Raw genomic sequence first — 15,253 nt, forward strand, 5'->3', positions numbered from 1 at the left:
TAAAGATTTACTGCTCAGAGAGAACATGTAAACTATATAGATATCTACATCTCCATAATAAATTGATTTATTAAAATATTTACTAAAGTATAAAATATTAATATGAAAAAAAATATTGGTTTTTGAAAGCTTTGATGCTTGAACTCTAGCCAAGATCGATTCATTCTTAGTTCACAGTTTTACTATTCATACATGTATGATGGATCTAACAGTCAATATCAAATGTAAAGTATGTGGGTCTGAAGAATCAACATCAATCGAAGAATTTAGATTACATGGTATCAATCATTGTATACCTTTGGTTGCTAGGTACTTTGGTGTAACTCAATTAGATAATCTACATCAACTATTATTGTTGGATAAACATAATCAACAACAACAACAACAACAACAACAACAACAACAACAACAACATAAAGATAGAGATAGTCATCCAGAAGAAGAGAATAACCAACAAGATATATTAAAAAAGAGAAAGAGAGATCATCAACAACAACAACAAAACAACAACAATAGCAATGATAATGATAACAACTCATCAAACAACAAGATGATAGTAGATAATAATAATATTAATTCAAATCATAATCATCTTCTTCTTTCTAATACTATTACAACATCATCAGCTCTTCAATCATCTACAACGACAACGACAACGACAACAAATCTATTTAAAAGTTTAATTGGGTCACCATTTATTAGACATACTATATTCAATCATGTAAAAGATATAACCAATATATTTAATCATCGTGAATATGAACAATTGTGTGGTAAAGATATCATTAAATTACCTCATCTTGAAATGATATCTCTCTATGCAATGCCATGGAACTTTATCAAACATTACTTGCCACCTAGAGAAGATGTATTATTCGAAAGAAGAATGTTTGTTATTACGCGATATTGCTGGCATCAAAATGCAACATTGGATACATTATTAAAACTATTGGAATGGTCACCTGATTATGATCCACAAAATCAAAATGTTGGACATCACCAAGATTTATTCTACAATGTTGCAATTGATGGAAACACTGATATATTGGAATTCCTTTTAAAAAGGTATCCAAATATTGCTATGAATGGAACAATGGTAAACCGAAATGCTATAGACCTGGCATCTTTCAATGGACATTTATCAATGGTTCAACTATTATGTTCAATCAAAGGTCAAGAATGTACTATCGATGCTATGGATAAATCAGCAGAATATGGTCACTATGAAGTTATAAAGTATCTTGATCAAAATCGTACTGAAGGTTGTAGTACAAATGCAATTGATTGGGCAGCAATGAATGGTCATTTGGATATCGTTAGAGTATGTAACTATATATATATATAGAGTCATATAAACGTTTATTTATTTAAATCAAATTTATTAATTTATATTTAATTTTTTTTACTTTTATAGTATCTAATATTTAATCGTACAGAGGGATATACAACTGATGCAGTAGATAAGGCAGCAAAAAACGGTCATTTACATGTTTTAGAATGGTTATATTGCAATAGAAATATCGATGGTACACATCAAGCCATGGACAAGGCTGCAGAAAATGGACATTTTAAAATTGTTAGATGGTTACATTATATTGGGAGTGATGGATGCACAACTGATGCTATGGACAAGGCTGCAGAAAATGGACATTTTAAAATTGTTGAATGGCTACATCTCAAAAGAATGGAGGGATGTACCTCTCATGCGATTGATAATGCTGCCATGAATCCAAAAAATTTGAATATCATTCAATTCCTTCATAATGCTGGGAAACCGTGTACAGCTGCTGCCATTGATAATGCATGTTTAAAAGGTAATTTGGATATTGTCAAATTCCTTTTTGAAAATCGAACAGAAGGTGGTACTCAACAAGCTATCATCAATGCTTGTAAAAGTGGTAACTTTGATTTGATAAAGGTATAGTATGATGAAACTAATACGGATATCCATACAGAGTATTAAATCAACCATTACATCTACTATAGTATCTACTAGTCAATAGGGAGTTGGTTTGTCCACCAGAAGCAGTAGACTCTGCCATTGAAAAGAATTGTAGTTTGGATGTTATCACATATTTAAATAGGCCATGTACATTTTATGGTCTAAAATCTGCAATTGAACATAATCGAATGGATATTATTCAATATATCAATATGAAATACCCAAAATATCGCTTATGGAATAAACGTTTACTGGATTTGGCTGCTAAAACAGGTAAATTGGCTATTGTAAAGGTATGTATTAAATATTATTTTATTATTGATTGAAAACTAAACTAAACAAACTTTTTCTTTTTATTTTTCATAGTTTCTTCATGAAAATAGAACAGAAGGATGTACAACCAAGGCCATTGATTTGGCAAGTAACTCTGGACACATTGATATTATCAAAGTATGTTATGCTTATTAATTTGGTTTCAAGTTTTATATGAACAAACATTATTTATTATTTATTTATTCTATATAGTTTTTACATTTAAATAGGACTGAAGGTGCTACTACTGATGCAATAGATTATGCTCATAGCCTTGAAATAGTCAAGGTATGTAAAAATATCATGTTTAATTATAATTATTACTATAATTGCCAACCTTTTCAATTTCTACCATTTTTTTAGTTTCTACATTTTAATCGTAGTGAAGGTGCAACAACCTTGGCTATGGATTGGGCTGCAAAGAATGATGATTTGGAAATTGTTGAATTTCTCCATAAACATCGAACTGAAGGTTGCACCGAGTCAGCTATATTGGAGTGTGATGACCCTGATATCCACAAATACATCTTGTCAAACAAAATACTATCATTGGAAACGATCAAACAGGGTCGGATCTCTGTACTTCCATACAAACAACAAAAGGAGGATTATTTTGAAGTCATGGATCTTGTTGATAAATATTATGGAATATCTGACTAATAATACATAAATATCTAAACCACATCGATTATTCTTACAGTATTATCTTTTAATTGCATTATCGATTGCAATGATCATTAAAACTTTATTCTTTGAGCAGATAATGTTCACGTGAAGAAAGATATTTTTTTTTAAAAGTATCTCTTTTTTGATCTAGATCTTTTCTTTTTTTCTGTTTGTTGGTTTTAGTAGTCCTGTAAAGCGCTCATGTTGTGTAATCATTCATTCTCATAACTTTTATTCTTTCTTTTACATTTGTATCTGTATACAACAAGTTAGAGGAGAGAGAAATGATTAAAAAATTAATCGTAGCAATCCTATTGTTGGTTGCTTTAGCATCTGCTAGAACTTCCAATTTATCATTTGAAGGTAAGAAATAAAAAAAGAGATATAAAACATACATTCATTTATCCTCTTTTTTTCAACATCATGTTCTAATCATCATCGATCTACCCTTTTCCTTTCTTTTTCTTTTTGTAGAGACTCAATTTAGAGAATTTCAACTTAAATACAACAAACATTATGAATCACATGAATTTGCACAAAAGTTGGCAACTTTCAAGAATAGTTTAAAGAGAATCCAAGAATTAAACGATATGGCTAAAAGAGCAAAGGTTGATACTGAATTTGGTGTAAACAAGTTTGCTGATCTTTCAAAGGAAGAGTTTGCCAACTACTACTTGAACAAGGGTGGTATGGAGAGTACCGACTCAGAAACCTACGCACCAGACTACTCTGACAAAGAGATTAGTAATCTCCCAACATCATTTGATTGGAGAACTCAAGGTGCTGTCACACCCGTCAAAGATCAAGGTCAATGTGGTTCATGTTGGTCATTCTCGACCACTGGAAATGTCGAAGGGCAATGGTTCCTTGCCGGTAACGATCTCACAGGTCTCTCTGAACAAAACCTTGTCGATTGTAGCACCAAGAATGATGGGTGTAATGGTGGGTTAATGCCACTTGCCTATGATTACATTGTCGAGAATAATGGTATCGATACTGAAGCTTCATACCCATATTTAGCCATCCAACAAAAGAATTGTCAATTCAATCCAGCCAATATCGGTGCTAAAATTGATGGCTACTATAATGTATCATCAAATGAAACTCAAATGCAAATTAATCTTGTTAATGTAAATATAAACAAAAAAACAAAAAACAAATTATTTATTTATTTATTTACTCTTTTTCTTTTTCTTTTTTAGAATGGACCATTATCAATTGCAGCAGATGCAGCTGAATGGCAATATTATAAAAAGGGAATATTCTCTGGTATATTTGGTATTTGTGGAAAGAATTTAGATCATGGTATTTTGATTGTTGGTTATGGTCAACAAACTACTGAATTTGGTACTGAATTATTCTGGATAATCAAGAATTCTTGGTCCACAGACTGGGGCCTGTCAGGTTTTATGCTAATCAAACGCGGCACTGGCGAATGCGGTATCAACCTTGCTGTCACATCTGCCTATGTAGATACTCCTCCATCATCTAAAAAAAAATTACTAAATTAATGAATTAAATTAAATTCATTCCATTCATCAATCTCACTTTGAATCTTAAACCCTAATCTTTTTTTGCCAGTCTGAAGCACTTCAAAAGAAAAAACAACAAAAATTTATCTTTAAATACAGAAAGTGAGAGTATGGCTTGGCTGTAGTTTCTTCTTGAAGCTTCACCCTCAGCCCAAAAGAGAACCAAAATAAATATTTTTAAAAAGATAAGTTCATTTCCCTTGTGTGTTCCTGGGTGATGAAAATTTGGGGATGAGTCGATGCCATGTTGCTCTCACTAACCTTCAATTTGGTTTTCCTCAATGAAAAAATTCGGTTGAGTTGTGTGTGTTTAAGGGTGAGATGAGATGTATGGTATTTTTAACCAACCAACCCTAACCCTCAAATTGCCCTATCACATAAAAATATACTGTAAAGTAGAGTGCACATAGTGGCCTACTGGCTGGCTGCTCGGTTATTGTGTTCAACTCGATCTATTCCCCCTCCCTTTATCATTCAACATCCCACAAACAAATTTGTAGTTTGCCAATTAATGAAAAAACTATTTGGAAGAGATTGGCACAGGGTCAATGTCCAAACCAAAACCTTTATATAATATTAATATTTAATATTATATAAATTATATTATTTTTCTATTTGTTATAAATATTATATTATTTTAAGCTTTAAACATGTCACCCCCAAAAGGAACTATAATAACCTATTTGCGTATGCTTGATTGAATTTCTAAAATGTCAATCAAAATTTATTTTAACAATATTATTTTATTTAATTTTATTTTCATTTAGATCCCAACTATGAAGGTGTTGCATTTGAAATGAAGGTGCCAGTAAGACATTCAAATGCAAATTTTGAAATTAGATCGGTAAAGGTTGGTCCAGAGACAACTCTTTGTGTATCGGAAAAATCTGGAAAAGTTGTTAAATTCAAGAGTGGTGATCATCCAGAGATTCGTATTCCATACGAGTCTATCCTCCAAGGTATTGATGTAGTCTTTGAATTTTCAATTGATATTCGTTTCAAACATTCAATTGCTTCGGAACCAGCTGATAACTATGACCTCACCATCAAACCACTCCATTTTGACAACACTGTCATTCAATCTGGTGGTGATTATGTTGGCGTTCAAATCCCTAAACTAAGTCCACCCGATTCTTTGATCGTCTCTCAAATCTCGGTACGTGAGAAACCTTGGCCACATCAAATCGTTGCCAATGGTTCGGTCTACTTTAAGTATAACCCAGTCAACCACGATATCTCATTCCAAATCACTAATGGCTTGCCAGCTAACATATCAATCGTAAAAGATGATATTTGGGGATTTACAATCTCTTTAAACTCAATAAATAAATAAAAAATATTATTATTATTTTTTGTTTTAATAAATTATATAAAGTTTATTTAAATATTTAAATCCCCAAAGTGTGTTGTAATGTTACTATTTAGTAGTAGTAGTAGTATGATAACGATTATTATTATTATATTAATCAATTTCGCCCAAAGATTTCTTTTCTCTTTTTCTCGCGTTTTTGTTATTTTTTCTTTTTTCTTTATAAAAAGTGTTTCCAATAGTTGATCTTTTTTTTTGTTATTTTGTTGTGTGGCCAGGATGAACTATTAGGAAATGATTAGTAAAGGTTGTGTAGTAGTGTTGTTTTGTTGAAAAAAAAGTGTATCTATATTATTATATTATTATATCTATATTATTATTATTCTATTATATTATTCTATTTTTTTTTTTATGGTTCAGTTGAATCACCAATGTCTTCATCATATAATAATACATCGGTTTGAGCTTGTTTGACAACGGGACCTTCGGCAACGATACCAACAATGACGGTGATGTCGTCGAGTTTGCCTCCGTTGTAGAGATATCCATTGAGGCCGGCGTTCTTGGCAAATGGTGTGAAAATGGTGGTAGAATTGCCGACTTCGTAGGCACGCTTAGCAATGACACGGGCCACTGATTGAGCGTCGTGAGCATACTTGTTGGTGATACGGCAAATCTCCTCGTCAAAGAGATTGTCAAAGACACCGTCGGTTCCGAGGACGATAATATCGCCACGTTCGACTTCAAATGACGATGTGATCGAGTGGATGGGACGGTCGATTGATTGGGTGCCGAGTTGGTAAGGCATGTTAAAGGCGTGTTGTTGTTCACGTGTTCTAAAGTAGACTTCGCTGTCACGGATGACGAGGAAACCGCTGTCTCCAAGATTGGCCGACATGAGGTTATCTTCCTCGAGTACAACGATACAGCAAGTGCTGCTACCTTTGATGTCTTGCGAGTACTGGTATCCCTTTTCCATAATGTCGATTGGGTGACGTTGTGGTCCGTCGGTTTCGTTGGCGGCCAACTTGGAACCTTCCATCAGAGTGTTGCTGTATAGCGATGGGTCAATACCGACATCGCCCCAGCCACCGACACCGTCGGCCACACCCAATACCTTTTGGTCTTGACTGATAAAGAAGGCGTCTTCTCCACCCTTGTGACGCTTGTTGGGGTGTGGAATGACACAAATACCAGAGTCAAAGTGTAATTCGAGCATCTCGCCCGACTTTTTCTCGCCATCGTCTGACGAGTTCTTGAGACGGTGCATATTGTCGTTGCCGTTGCCAACGTGGTTACGACGGCCCCACAACTTGGGTGCAAACTCTAGTTGGGCTCCATCTTGTCCCGACTCGTCGTCAAATAGCTCGTCTTGGTCGTGTTGGATATTGTCCAATTCTTCTTGTAGTGGTTCGACATCCATCTCGTTGGACTCTATGATGGTAGTCTCGTCACAAACTGGGCTCTCTTGTTCGGTTGACATTATATTATGATGATGGTTGTTGGTATGTTTGTCATTTTCATTGGTAGACTCGCCCTCCTTGCTCGATGGAGAGGCCTCTGGACTCAAGTTGAGTTGTGCGGCTTCGTCGGCATATTCCTCTTCTTGAGCTGGTGTACTTGCAGCCGATGATGCTGTTCCTTGGTCACATTCGGTTGTTGCTGCTGGAGCATATAAATCTTTAAATGTTCTAACTACTCCCATTTCGTTGGAATTATTATTATTGTTGTTGTTGATTGATTCGGCTACGACAGTGGTGACAATTGGATCGTCAATCATTGCTGCTGTATTGGTTGTATTGGTGTTGGCTAATAAAAAGGTTGGTGATAATAATACACCAAATGTCTTTAATTTGTTATTCTTTTCTTGTTGTTGTTGTTGTTGTTTCTTTTGTTGTTGTTGTTTTTTGTTATTTCCTTGATACGAATATCCGTTATACTTTTGTTCGTTGTTTGAAGAAGTAGAAGTAGATTGTGAAAAGGATGAAAAGGATGGACGACCAAATTCAGAGTTGTTATTGAAAAGGTTGTTGGTCGAATAAGATCTAGTGTATCGGGGTAGAGTTGTGAATCGGTGATGTGTCAAAGTCGATCTTTGAACGTATGAAGAGGATGAACTAGAACTGTGAGTGAAAAGGGTGGTGCCTGTTGATGATGATGCTGCTGCTGCTGCTTTGCTGCTGCTATTGTATAATGAAGAGTCTCTTAAAATCGAATGTATCAATTTGATTTGGTTCTTGTTCATGGTAATGATCGAGGAAAAATGATTATGTTTTGGGCTAGGCCTTTTATCGAGTTGTGTGTGATAATATGATGATTGCGATTTTACTCTTAATCCTCTCTCTATAGTCGTAGATTATCACAAAGTTGTTTTTTAATTATTTGTATGTTGAACTATGTAAATAAATAAATAAAAAAAAGGGAACTGGTTCTATTCTATTCTACTACTGATGAGTTCTGTCGGGTTGGAATGATGATGATGTGTGAGTGTGGGTGTTGTCGTTGGGGGAATGAACAATAATTAGGTCGAAAAAAAAAAAAAATAGAAATGAATGTTTTTTTAAAATCACAAATGAGAGATTCGTCAAAGAACAAGATTTAAAAAATAATATTATTATAGTTAGTTCTTTGTTTGTATAAGTATAGTTATAGTAATATATGAATAATTATATTATATCTCTTTCTTTTGTTCTTATTCTTGAATGATCGAGAGAAGAGGATACAAATAAAATTAGTAAAACTCACAAATTTTAAAAAAAGAGGGAACGTTGGTTGTTGTAATTCTTTGTTGTGTTGTGGTTGGCAATGATTTAAAAAAACACTACTAACTGAACTGATGCGATTGTCGTTGATATTAATATTTAAGCGGGAAGAACTAGAATCGTCATATCATATGAAAATAATAAGGGAAGGGGTTAGGGGTTAGGGTAAAGATATCAAAGAGATGGTATTTTTAGGAGTAAGGAATAGGGAGGGAAAGATACGAGTAATAATAATAATAAATATTTGAGTGTGTTAGTCATAGTCATTACGAATACGAATTATCTCTTCATCTCTTTTATCTTTTATCTTCTTCTTCTTCTTCTTCTTCTAAGAGAGGAGGGAGTATGTTGCAATGAGATCATTTACCTGTTCGTTTAAATAAATAAGATTATCGCTTCTTTTGTTTTTGTTTGTACTTTTACTACTTTTACTTTTACTTTGGGTTGTGGTTGATAGTATTATATTATATAATGAGGGGATAAATATATATATATATATTTTACACCAAACAAAAAAAGGGAGGGGAAAATAAAGATTGGCGTATTTAAAAATAATACAAGAGATAATAGAGAAAAGGAGAGATAAAATAATAATAACAATAAAAATTAGAATGTTCGCTTGTTTGCGATAATTAATTATCAGAGCAGGTCCCGCTTCGCTGCTTGCTCGTTTGTGCAATAAAAAAAATTGAAAAAAAAATCGATCTTTTTGGGTACCCCCCCATTGACATGGGGTCGAGGACAGACACAGACCGATTAACCGCGTTTTTTAAAAATCTTTTGAGATCGATGAGTCCCCAACTGTTCCTTCGACTTTTTTCGCCTCTCGTCAAGCCAACGTATACAAAAAAAAAAATACCGCAAAGTAAATATTTGTTTGCTAAACTCAACTCTCAACTAACTTACTTCTTTGTTGGCAACAAACAAATGTCAACTTGACAATACGGTTGAGAGGAGGAGGGGAAAATCTATCTTCATTTGGACCCTTATTGATTAGATTTATGTAGATCCACTACAGTTCATTATCATGAAATGAACATATCGTTTGAATTTCATCTTACCAAAATAATAATAATAATAATGATCTCTCATATTAAATTATTCATTATTAAATTATATATATGTGTGATTAGATTTATACTCTGTACAATGTTCATACTTGTAAAAAGTTGGTGATTAGTTTTTTTTTTTTTTTTTTTGAAGTAATCGTCTCGTAGTCTGAGTCATTCATCTTGATTTTAAAGTGATGTCATTTTGAAACAAGCGATCATTCTCATTCGTTCATTCAACAGAAGAAGAAGAATGATCACTGCACTCAAATCAATCAATGCAAGTGGTACTTGTATTCAATCAAGTAGGAGATATATGGTGTCATCTTCATCATCATTGATATCATCTTACAACAACATTGATGATCATACGACAAGACACTACTCGACATCATTTAAAAGGAGAGGTGGTGGTGCAAGTAGTAGCAAACTATTTGGTATTGGTTCAAAAAGTGGTGCAAGTAGTAATAATTTAAAACAACAACAACAACAACAATCATCAACTACAAATACAACAACTTCAAATACAACAACTTCAAATACAACAACTACTTCAACAAAAACACAAAAAAAGAAGTCATCTACTTCATCTACCTCATCATTTGCCGATTTATTAAAAGGAGACGAAGATGATATACATAATCTAAGTGATAAAGAAGTAATGAAATTAATGAAAGAAATGAAATCAGACCCTTCAATGAAAATGTTGGCAAAAAAGTTTGGTTTGGATGATATGGATTTAGATTTAAATGAAGATTTGGATATGGATGATATGGATGACATGGATGATATGGATAATTTGGATGGATTAGATATTGATGAAATGTTGGGTATAAAAGAAAATGAAAAAGAAATTGAAAATATAAAAGACAATCAAAAAGACAATCAAAATCATTCAGCTTGGGAAAATAATATAAAAAGTAAAATTGAATCAGTTTCAGATTTAAATGATCCAAAATCAATGGATAATATATTTGAACTGTTATCAAAAGATGTAACATTTGAAGATATGGAGAAGAATGTTAAAGATGAAATGATGGAAGCACCAAACGCCGAGATTGCAGATCGTGTACACCAAATGTCAAATAGATACGATCGTAAAAAGAATTGGCTATCTTTTAAAAGATTATTAAAATCAAAGGCCAATGATTGGCGTCAAATTCCAACCTCTTCACTCAACGTATTACGTAAACGTACAAATCTAGATGAATCAAAATGGTCAAAATTAATTGATTATTATCAATATCAAAAATCAAATCAACAAACTAATCATCAACAAAATAATATAAATAATACTATAAATAATATTGATAATAATATTGATAATAATTTTGGATTTGGATCAAATACAATTATACTTGATAAACCATCAACTACAACTACTTCAACTACAACTACAACAAAAATTATTTCAGATTCAAGAAATGAAATTAGAAATGATATTAGAAAAAAGATTATTGATAATTGGAGAGATTCAATTAGAATTAAAGTTTTGGATAAAATGTCTAAACGTACAATGAGACAATCAATACCAGAGTACAAGAAGAGGTTTATACCAACTGGATCATTCTCTTCGATTGAACAATTAATAGACACGAATAATCCAAAGGGCAATGCATTCCAAAACTTTTTCGAACCTGAACTTGTCAATATGTTACTCGAAGTGGCATCGCTACACCAAAACAAATTGACCTTTGCACAACGTGTCTATTTACATTTATATTCGTTACATTTATTTGTACACCGAAATCTTTTCAAGGGTACATCTCCCTTTTTCGAACCGTTGGCATCGTCGTTTGTACTGACTGGTGAGCAATGTAGAGAGGTGGAGAGATTGGCAGACAATCAAGATTATGGTACATTGGTTAGAATGGCAAGAGATTATGGTGGTAAATCTGTATTTTCAGGTGCCAATAACATCTATGTACACCTATTCAGTCATCTTAAAAGAACTGGTAAAATGTATATCTTTTTCCAAGAGTTGGAGAAACCATTATTCCAAACGGAGACAATGACAAATGGTGATTTTGCAAGTATAGTTGGTGCATTCCTAAGTATTGGTGGACAATCAACTGCAGCAGACATGATACTGGAATTAATGGTAGATGCCAAAATTCCAATCCCAACATCTCTGTTTACAACGTATTTGGATTATTTCTACCAAAAGGAAAACAAAAATATCTCTGGGTTTATGGAAAAGATGGATGAATTGTCAATGTATATTGGTGTTAGAAAGGATATAGACAGCTCAAATAAATTGGTTAATCAAGACAATAATAAGCAAGATGGAGAGGAAATTGAAGATGGAATGGTATATGAAATACCGACATCTGAAGCTACCAGAGACCTAACATTTTACAAATCACTACTTGTACATTGTTATGAAAGTGGATATGTAGAGTTTATAGATCGTATAGAAACACGTATGCAAGCAGAAGGTATTGGAGCAGATTTGGAACTATTCAATGCAAAGATTAAATTACAAGCTTCGATGGGTGTTAAAATGGATGAATCGATTTTTGAAAATGCACAAATCAAAACTCATGGTGATAATCCTAAAAAACGTCCACCTCCACAAGCCAACGGACACACCTATCTAGCTCTACAACACAGTAATTTGGTTAAACAAGGAATTGAAATGTTTAAACAACTTCAAACCAGACTACAACAAAAATGGAAATTTAAAACAAATCAATTTATACTTTCAAATAGAATATTTGGTTTTGCTATTCATCAAAAAGAAAATGAAAAGAAAGTAGAAAAAGTAGAAAAGAAAAAAGAAAAAAAGGTTTTGGATGATATAGTTAAAATTTTAATTAAAGATATGGAAGGATATAAAGATCAAAGACCAATGAATCATGCAATTGTATTGTATGCGGAAGCTTTTAATGGAGCTGATCATGAACGTTTAATCGAGGTATTGGAAGATTTGACGGAAAAGGAATTCTCAAGACCTCTGTTGGATCTTTTGGTTTATGGATACATGAAAAATATAAATCATTCAAACAACAAACAACAAATTCAATCTAGTATTTCAAATTTATCAGCTACTCTTTTATGGATTCAACATCATTTTGGTAATACATTTACAATTGATCAATCAACGATTGATTATATTGATAAACATTTAAAGTTAAAAGGTGATTTTAAATTTAAATTGAATTAAATAAATAATATTTTATTGAATTTCAAAAATGAATTAATGGTTGATTATGATTTATGAGATGTTGATTAATTATATGAGCAACTTCAAAGAACCCCCTTTGACAAAGATTTTGAGTTTGTTTTCTATTTCTATCATCAATTTGTAAAATACCATGATCCAAGAGATATTGTACGGTTTTTGAAATGTCTTGATGGTTTAGTCCATTGATATCAAGTACTGCATGAGTACATCCTATTGCTAAATTGGTATATAACCATTGTACAATCTCTATTCTACCTTTAACTACTGATCTATCCATAGCATTGGTAGTACACCCTTCACTTCGATGTTGATGTAAATATTTTAAAATATTTAAATGTCCCTTTTCAGCTGCATTATCCATAGCAAGTGTTGTGCACCCCTCCGACCTATTCAAATGTAACCATTGAACTACATTTAAATGGCCGTCTCGACTAGCTAGATCCATGGCATTGGTAGTACACCCTTCAGAGCGATTGAGATGTAAAAATTGAACTATATTTAAATGTCCTTTCATCGCAGCTTTATCCATTACTCTAACACTCCAAATACTCGATTGTGAACCATAGTGTTGATTCAAGTATTGAATTACCTCTAATACACCATTCTCTGCAGCCATTAATGGAGCCATATAACTACACCCAGGTCCAATCCTTTCATGAATATAGGTCATCATTTCCAATATATCTTTATGACCTTGTTGATCATCATTCGCCAGTGCTAGATCCATTGCAACAGATGTACACTTTTCACTTCTATTTTCATTTAACCATTGTACAACCTCTAGATTTCCGTATTTTGCGGCTTGATCAATTGCCTCGGTTGTGCACCCCTCTGTACGGTACTGATGTAGCCATTTGACAGCTTCTAAATTGCCAAACATCGCAGCATCATCCATACCAAGTGTTGTACACCCTTCCGACCGATTCAAATGTAACCACTCTAAAACATGTAAATGGTTATTCATAGCTGCTTCATCCATTGCATTAGAGGTACATCCTTCAGTTCTATTCTCGTGTAACCAAATGACTACATTTAAATGGCCGCCTCGACTAGCATGATCCATAGCATTGGTAGTACACCCATGACTAGTATGAAGATGTAACCATTGAACAACATCCAAATACCCATTCGCTGCAGTCATATTCATTGTATTAAATGTACATCCTTCAGTTCGATTTAAATAAAGAAACTAGAAGTAGAAAGAGTTTGAAAATATAAATATAAATATAAATATTATTCTTTTTTTGTTTTTCTTTTTCTTTTTTTTTTAAAAGTTGTTATACATACTTGGACAATATTTAGGTGACCGTGACAAGCTGATAATTCCATGGCTTGACATGAGAATGGTACATTACCAAGTTGATGAAAATACTCTACTATGTCATAGTGACCATGAGAAGCAGCGGTATCAGCTGCATAGTCCAATGGTAGAGTAGGATAATTCTGAATGAGTCTTTGAATGATATCTAAATGACCAACTTTTGCAATATCATTGATTATAAAAGAGGGGGTATAGGCATTTGGTCTGATTGGGTTATAGTCGATAGACCAATCTTGAATCAAATGATCTAGTGTCTCCAATGTAGCATTTCGATGTGCACAGTATTGATTTATAACATCTACTCTTCTTTCATACACTATACTATCTTTATCGGGTAGATAATGTTTGATAAAGTCCCAAGGCATTGCAAACCGAGTTATCATACCAAGAAACGGTAGATTGATTATATCTCTACCTTTAAATGAATCATTTCTAATGATTGTCATATCCATCCTTGCACATTTCTTTGATATCTCGTTAACATTTTGAAATATTAAATTTCTAATATAAACAATTTTAAGTATATCTTGAATAATCATCATTATTAAAAAAAAAGTAAAAAGTAGTAAAAAAAAAAAAATAAATAAAAAAAAGGGGAGAAGAGAAGAAAGGTGTCCTTGGGTTGGTTTGTTATCTTATTTTTTTATTTAATTTAACAAATTCTATTTGTATGTTTTAATTTAACAAATAATTCATAATATATGTATTGACATTTATCTATCTAATCTATATCGATCTAACATTAGTGCATTCAAGAAGAATAAGATGGGGTGAGCTTAAAAGAAGAATAAGATGATGTGATGGGTATTATTTGTTATTTGTTTAATCCCTCATTCCTCTCTTTTTTTTTTTTGTTCGATGAACCTTTTAGTTTAGGACCTCCTCCCTCTCCTTTATCCTATTTATTTTCGGTCAATACAAGATTTTACGGTTTTTTTTAAAAATTATCGTATGCAAATCGACAAAATATCTTCGATTCTAATCGAGATTAGTTGATTTTTTATTTAAAATCTATGTCCCTGGACTCAAACGTAGAGTCGTTTGAAGCACCCTCCATTGACGAAAGGGTAGGTCATTCTTGGTTTGTGATGCTCAAAGGGGCATCAATGCATTTATAAAAAAAAAATCAATCGATGATACAGAAGTGACATCAAACAAAAACACATCACCAAC

General features: G+C 32.8%; 6 protein-coding genes across 6 annotated transcripts; 4 read left to right on the forward strand and 2 right to left on the reverse strand.

Annotated features, from left to right (window-relative positions):
- Positions 1–199: 199 nt before the first annotated feature.
- DFA_04150 (uncharacterized protein) lies at positions 200–2,914 on the forward strand (the record flags this gene model as incomplete). Its single annotated transcript, XM_004366502.1, has 6 exons — positions 200–1,321; positions 1,415–1,918; positions 1,987–2,235; positions 2,309–2,392; positions 2,468–2,542; positions 2,618–2,914. 6 exons carry the CDS (start codon positions 200–202, stop codon positions 2,912–2,914), a joined length of 2,331 nt encoding a protein of 776 aa, XP_004366559.1.
- Positions 2,915–3,204: 290 nt separating this feature from the next.
- On the forward strand, positions 3,205–4,431 carry DFA_04151 (uncharacterized protein; the record flags this gene model as incomplete). Its single annotated transcript, XM_004366503.1, has 3 exons — positions 3,205–3,283; positions 3,395–4,050; positions 4,123–4,431. 3 exons carry the CDS (start codon positions 3,205–3,207, stop codon positions 4,429–4,431), a joined length of 1,044 nt encoding a protein of 347 aa, XP_004366560.1.
- Positions 4,432–5,102: 671 nt separating this feature from the next.
- cad3 (putative calcium-dependent cell adhesion molecule-3) lies at positions 5,103–5,785 on the forward strand (the record flags this gene model as incomplete). The annotated part of the gene is made up of 2 exons (XM_004366504.1): positions 5,103–5,139; positions 5,220–5,785. 2 exons carry the CDS (start codon positions 5,103–5,105, stop codon positions 5,783–5,785), a joined length of 603 nt encoding a protein of 200 aa, XP_004366561.1.
- Positions 5,786–6,170: 385 nt separating this feature from the next.
- Positions 6,171–8,006, reverse strand: DFA_04153 (protein phosphatase 2C-related protein; the record flags this gene model as incomplete). The annotated part of the gene is made up of 1 exon (XM_004366505.1): positions 6,171–8,006. One exon carries the CDS (start codon positions 8,004–8,006, stop codon positions 6,171–6,173), a length of 1,836 nt encoding a protein of 611 aa, XP_004366562.1.
- Positions 8,007–8,705: 699 nt separating this feature from the next.
- Positions 8,706–12,738, forward strand: DFA_04154 (uncharacterized protein; the record flags this gene model as incomplete). The annotated part of the gene is made up of 4 exons (XM_004366506.1): positions 8,706–8,747; positions 9,309–9,388; positions 9,531–9,566; positions 9,768–12,738. 4 exons carry the CDS (start codon positions 8,706–8,708, stop codon positions 12,736–12,738), a joined length of 3,129 nt encoding a protein of 1,042 aa, XP_004366563.1.
- A 69-nt stretch (positions 12,739–12,807) lies between these two features.
- Positions 12,808–14,622, reverse strand: DFA_04155 (uncharacterized protein; the record flags this gene model as incomplete). Its single annotated transcript, XM_004366507.1, has 3 exons — positions 12,808–12,833; positions 12,889–13,948; positions 14,047–14,622. The coding sequence occupies 3 exons, from the start codon at positions 14,620–14,622 to the stop codon at positions 12,808–12,810; spliced, it is 1,662 nt and encodes a 553-aa protein (XP_004366564.1).
- Between the last annotated feature and the right edge of the window lie 631 nt (positions 14,623–15,253).

The sequence above is a fragment of the Cavenderia fasciculata genome, assembly GCF_000203815.1.
Source record: "Cavenderia fasciculata unplaced genomic scaffold Scf_Dfasci-G-b-285a01.f1-5, whole genome shotgun sequence".
In the NCBI taxonomy this organism is placed as follows: domain Eukaryota; phylum Evosea; class Eumycetozoa; order Acytosteliales; family Cavenderiaceae; genus Cavenderia; species Cavenderia fasciculata.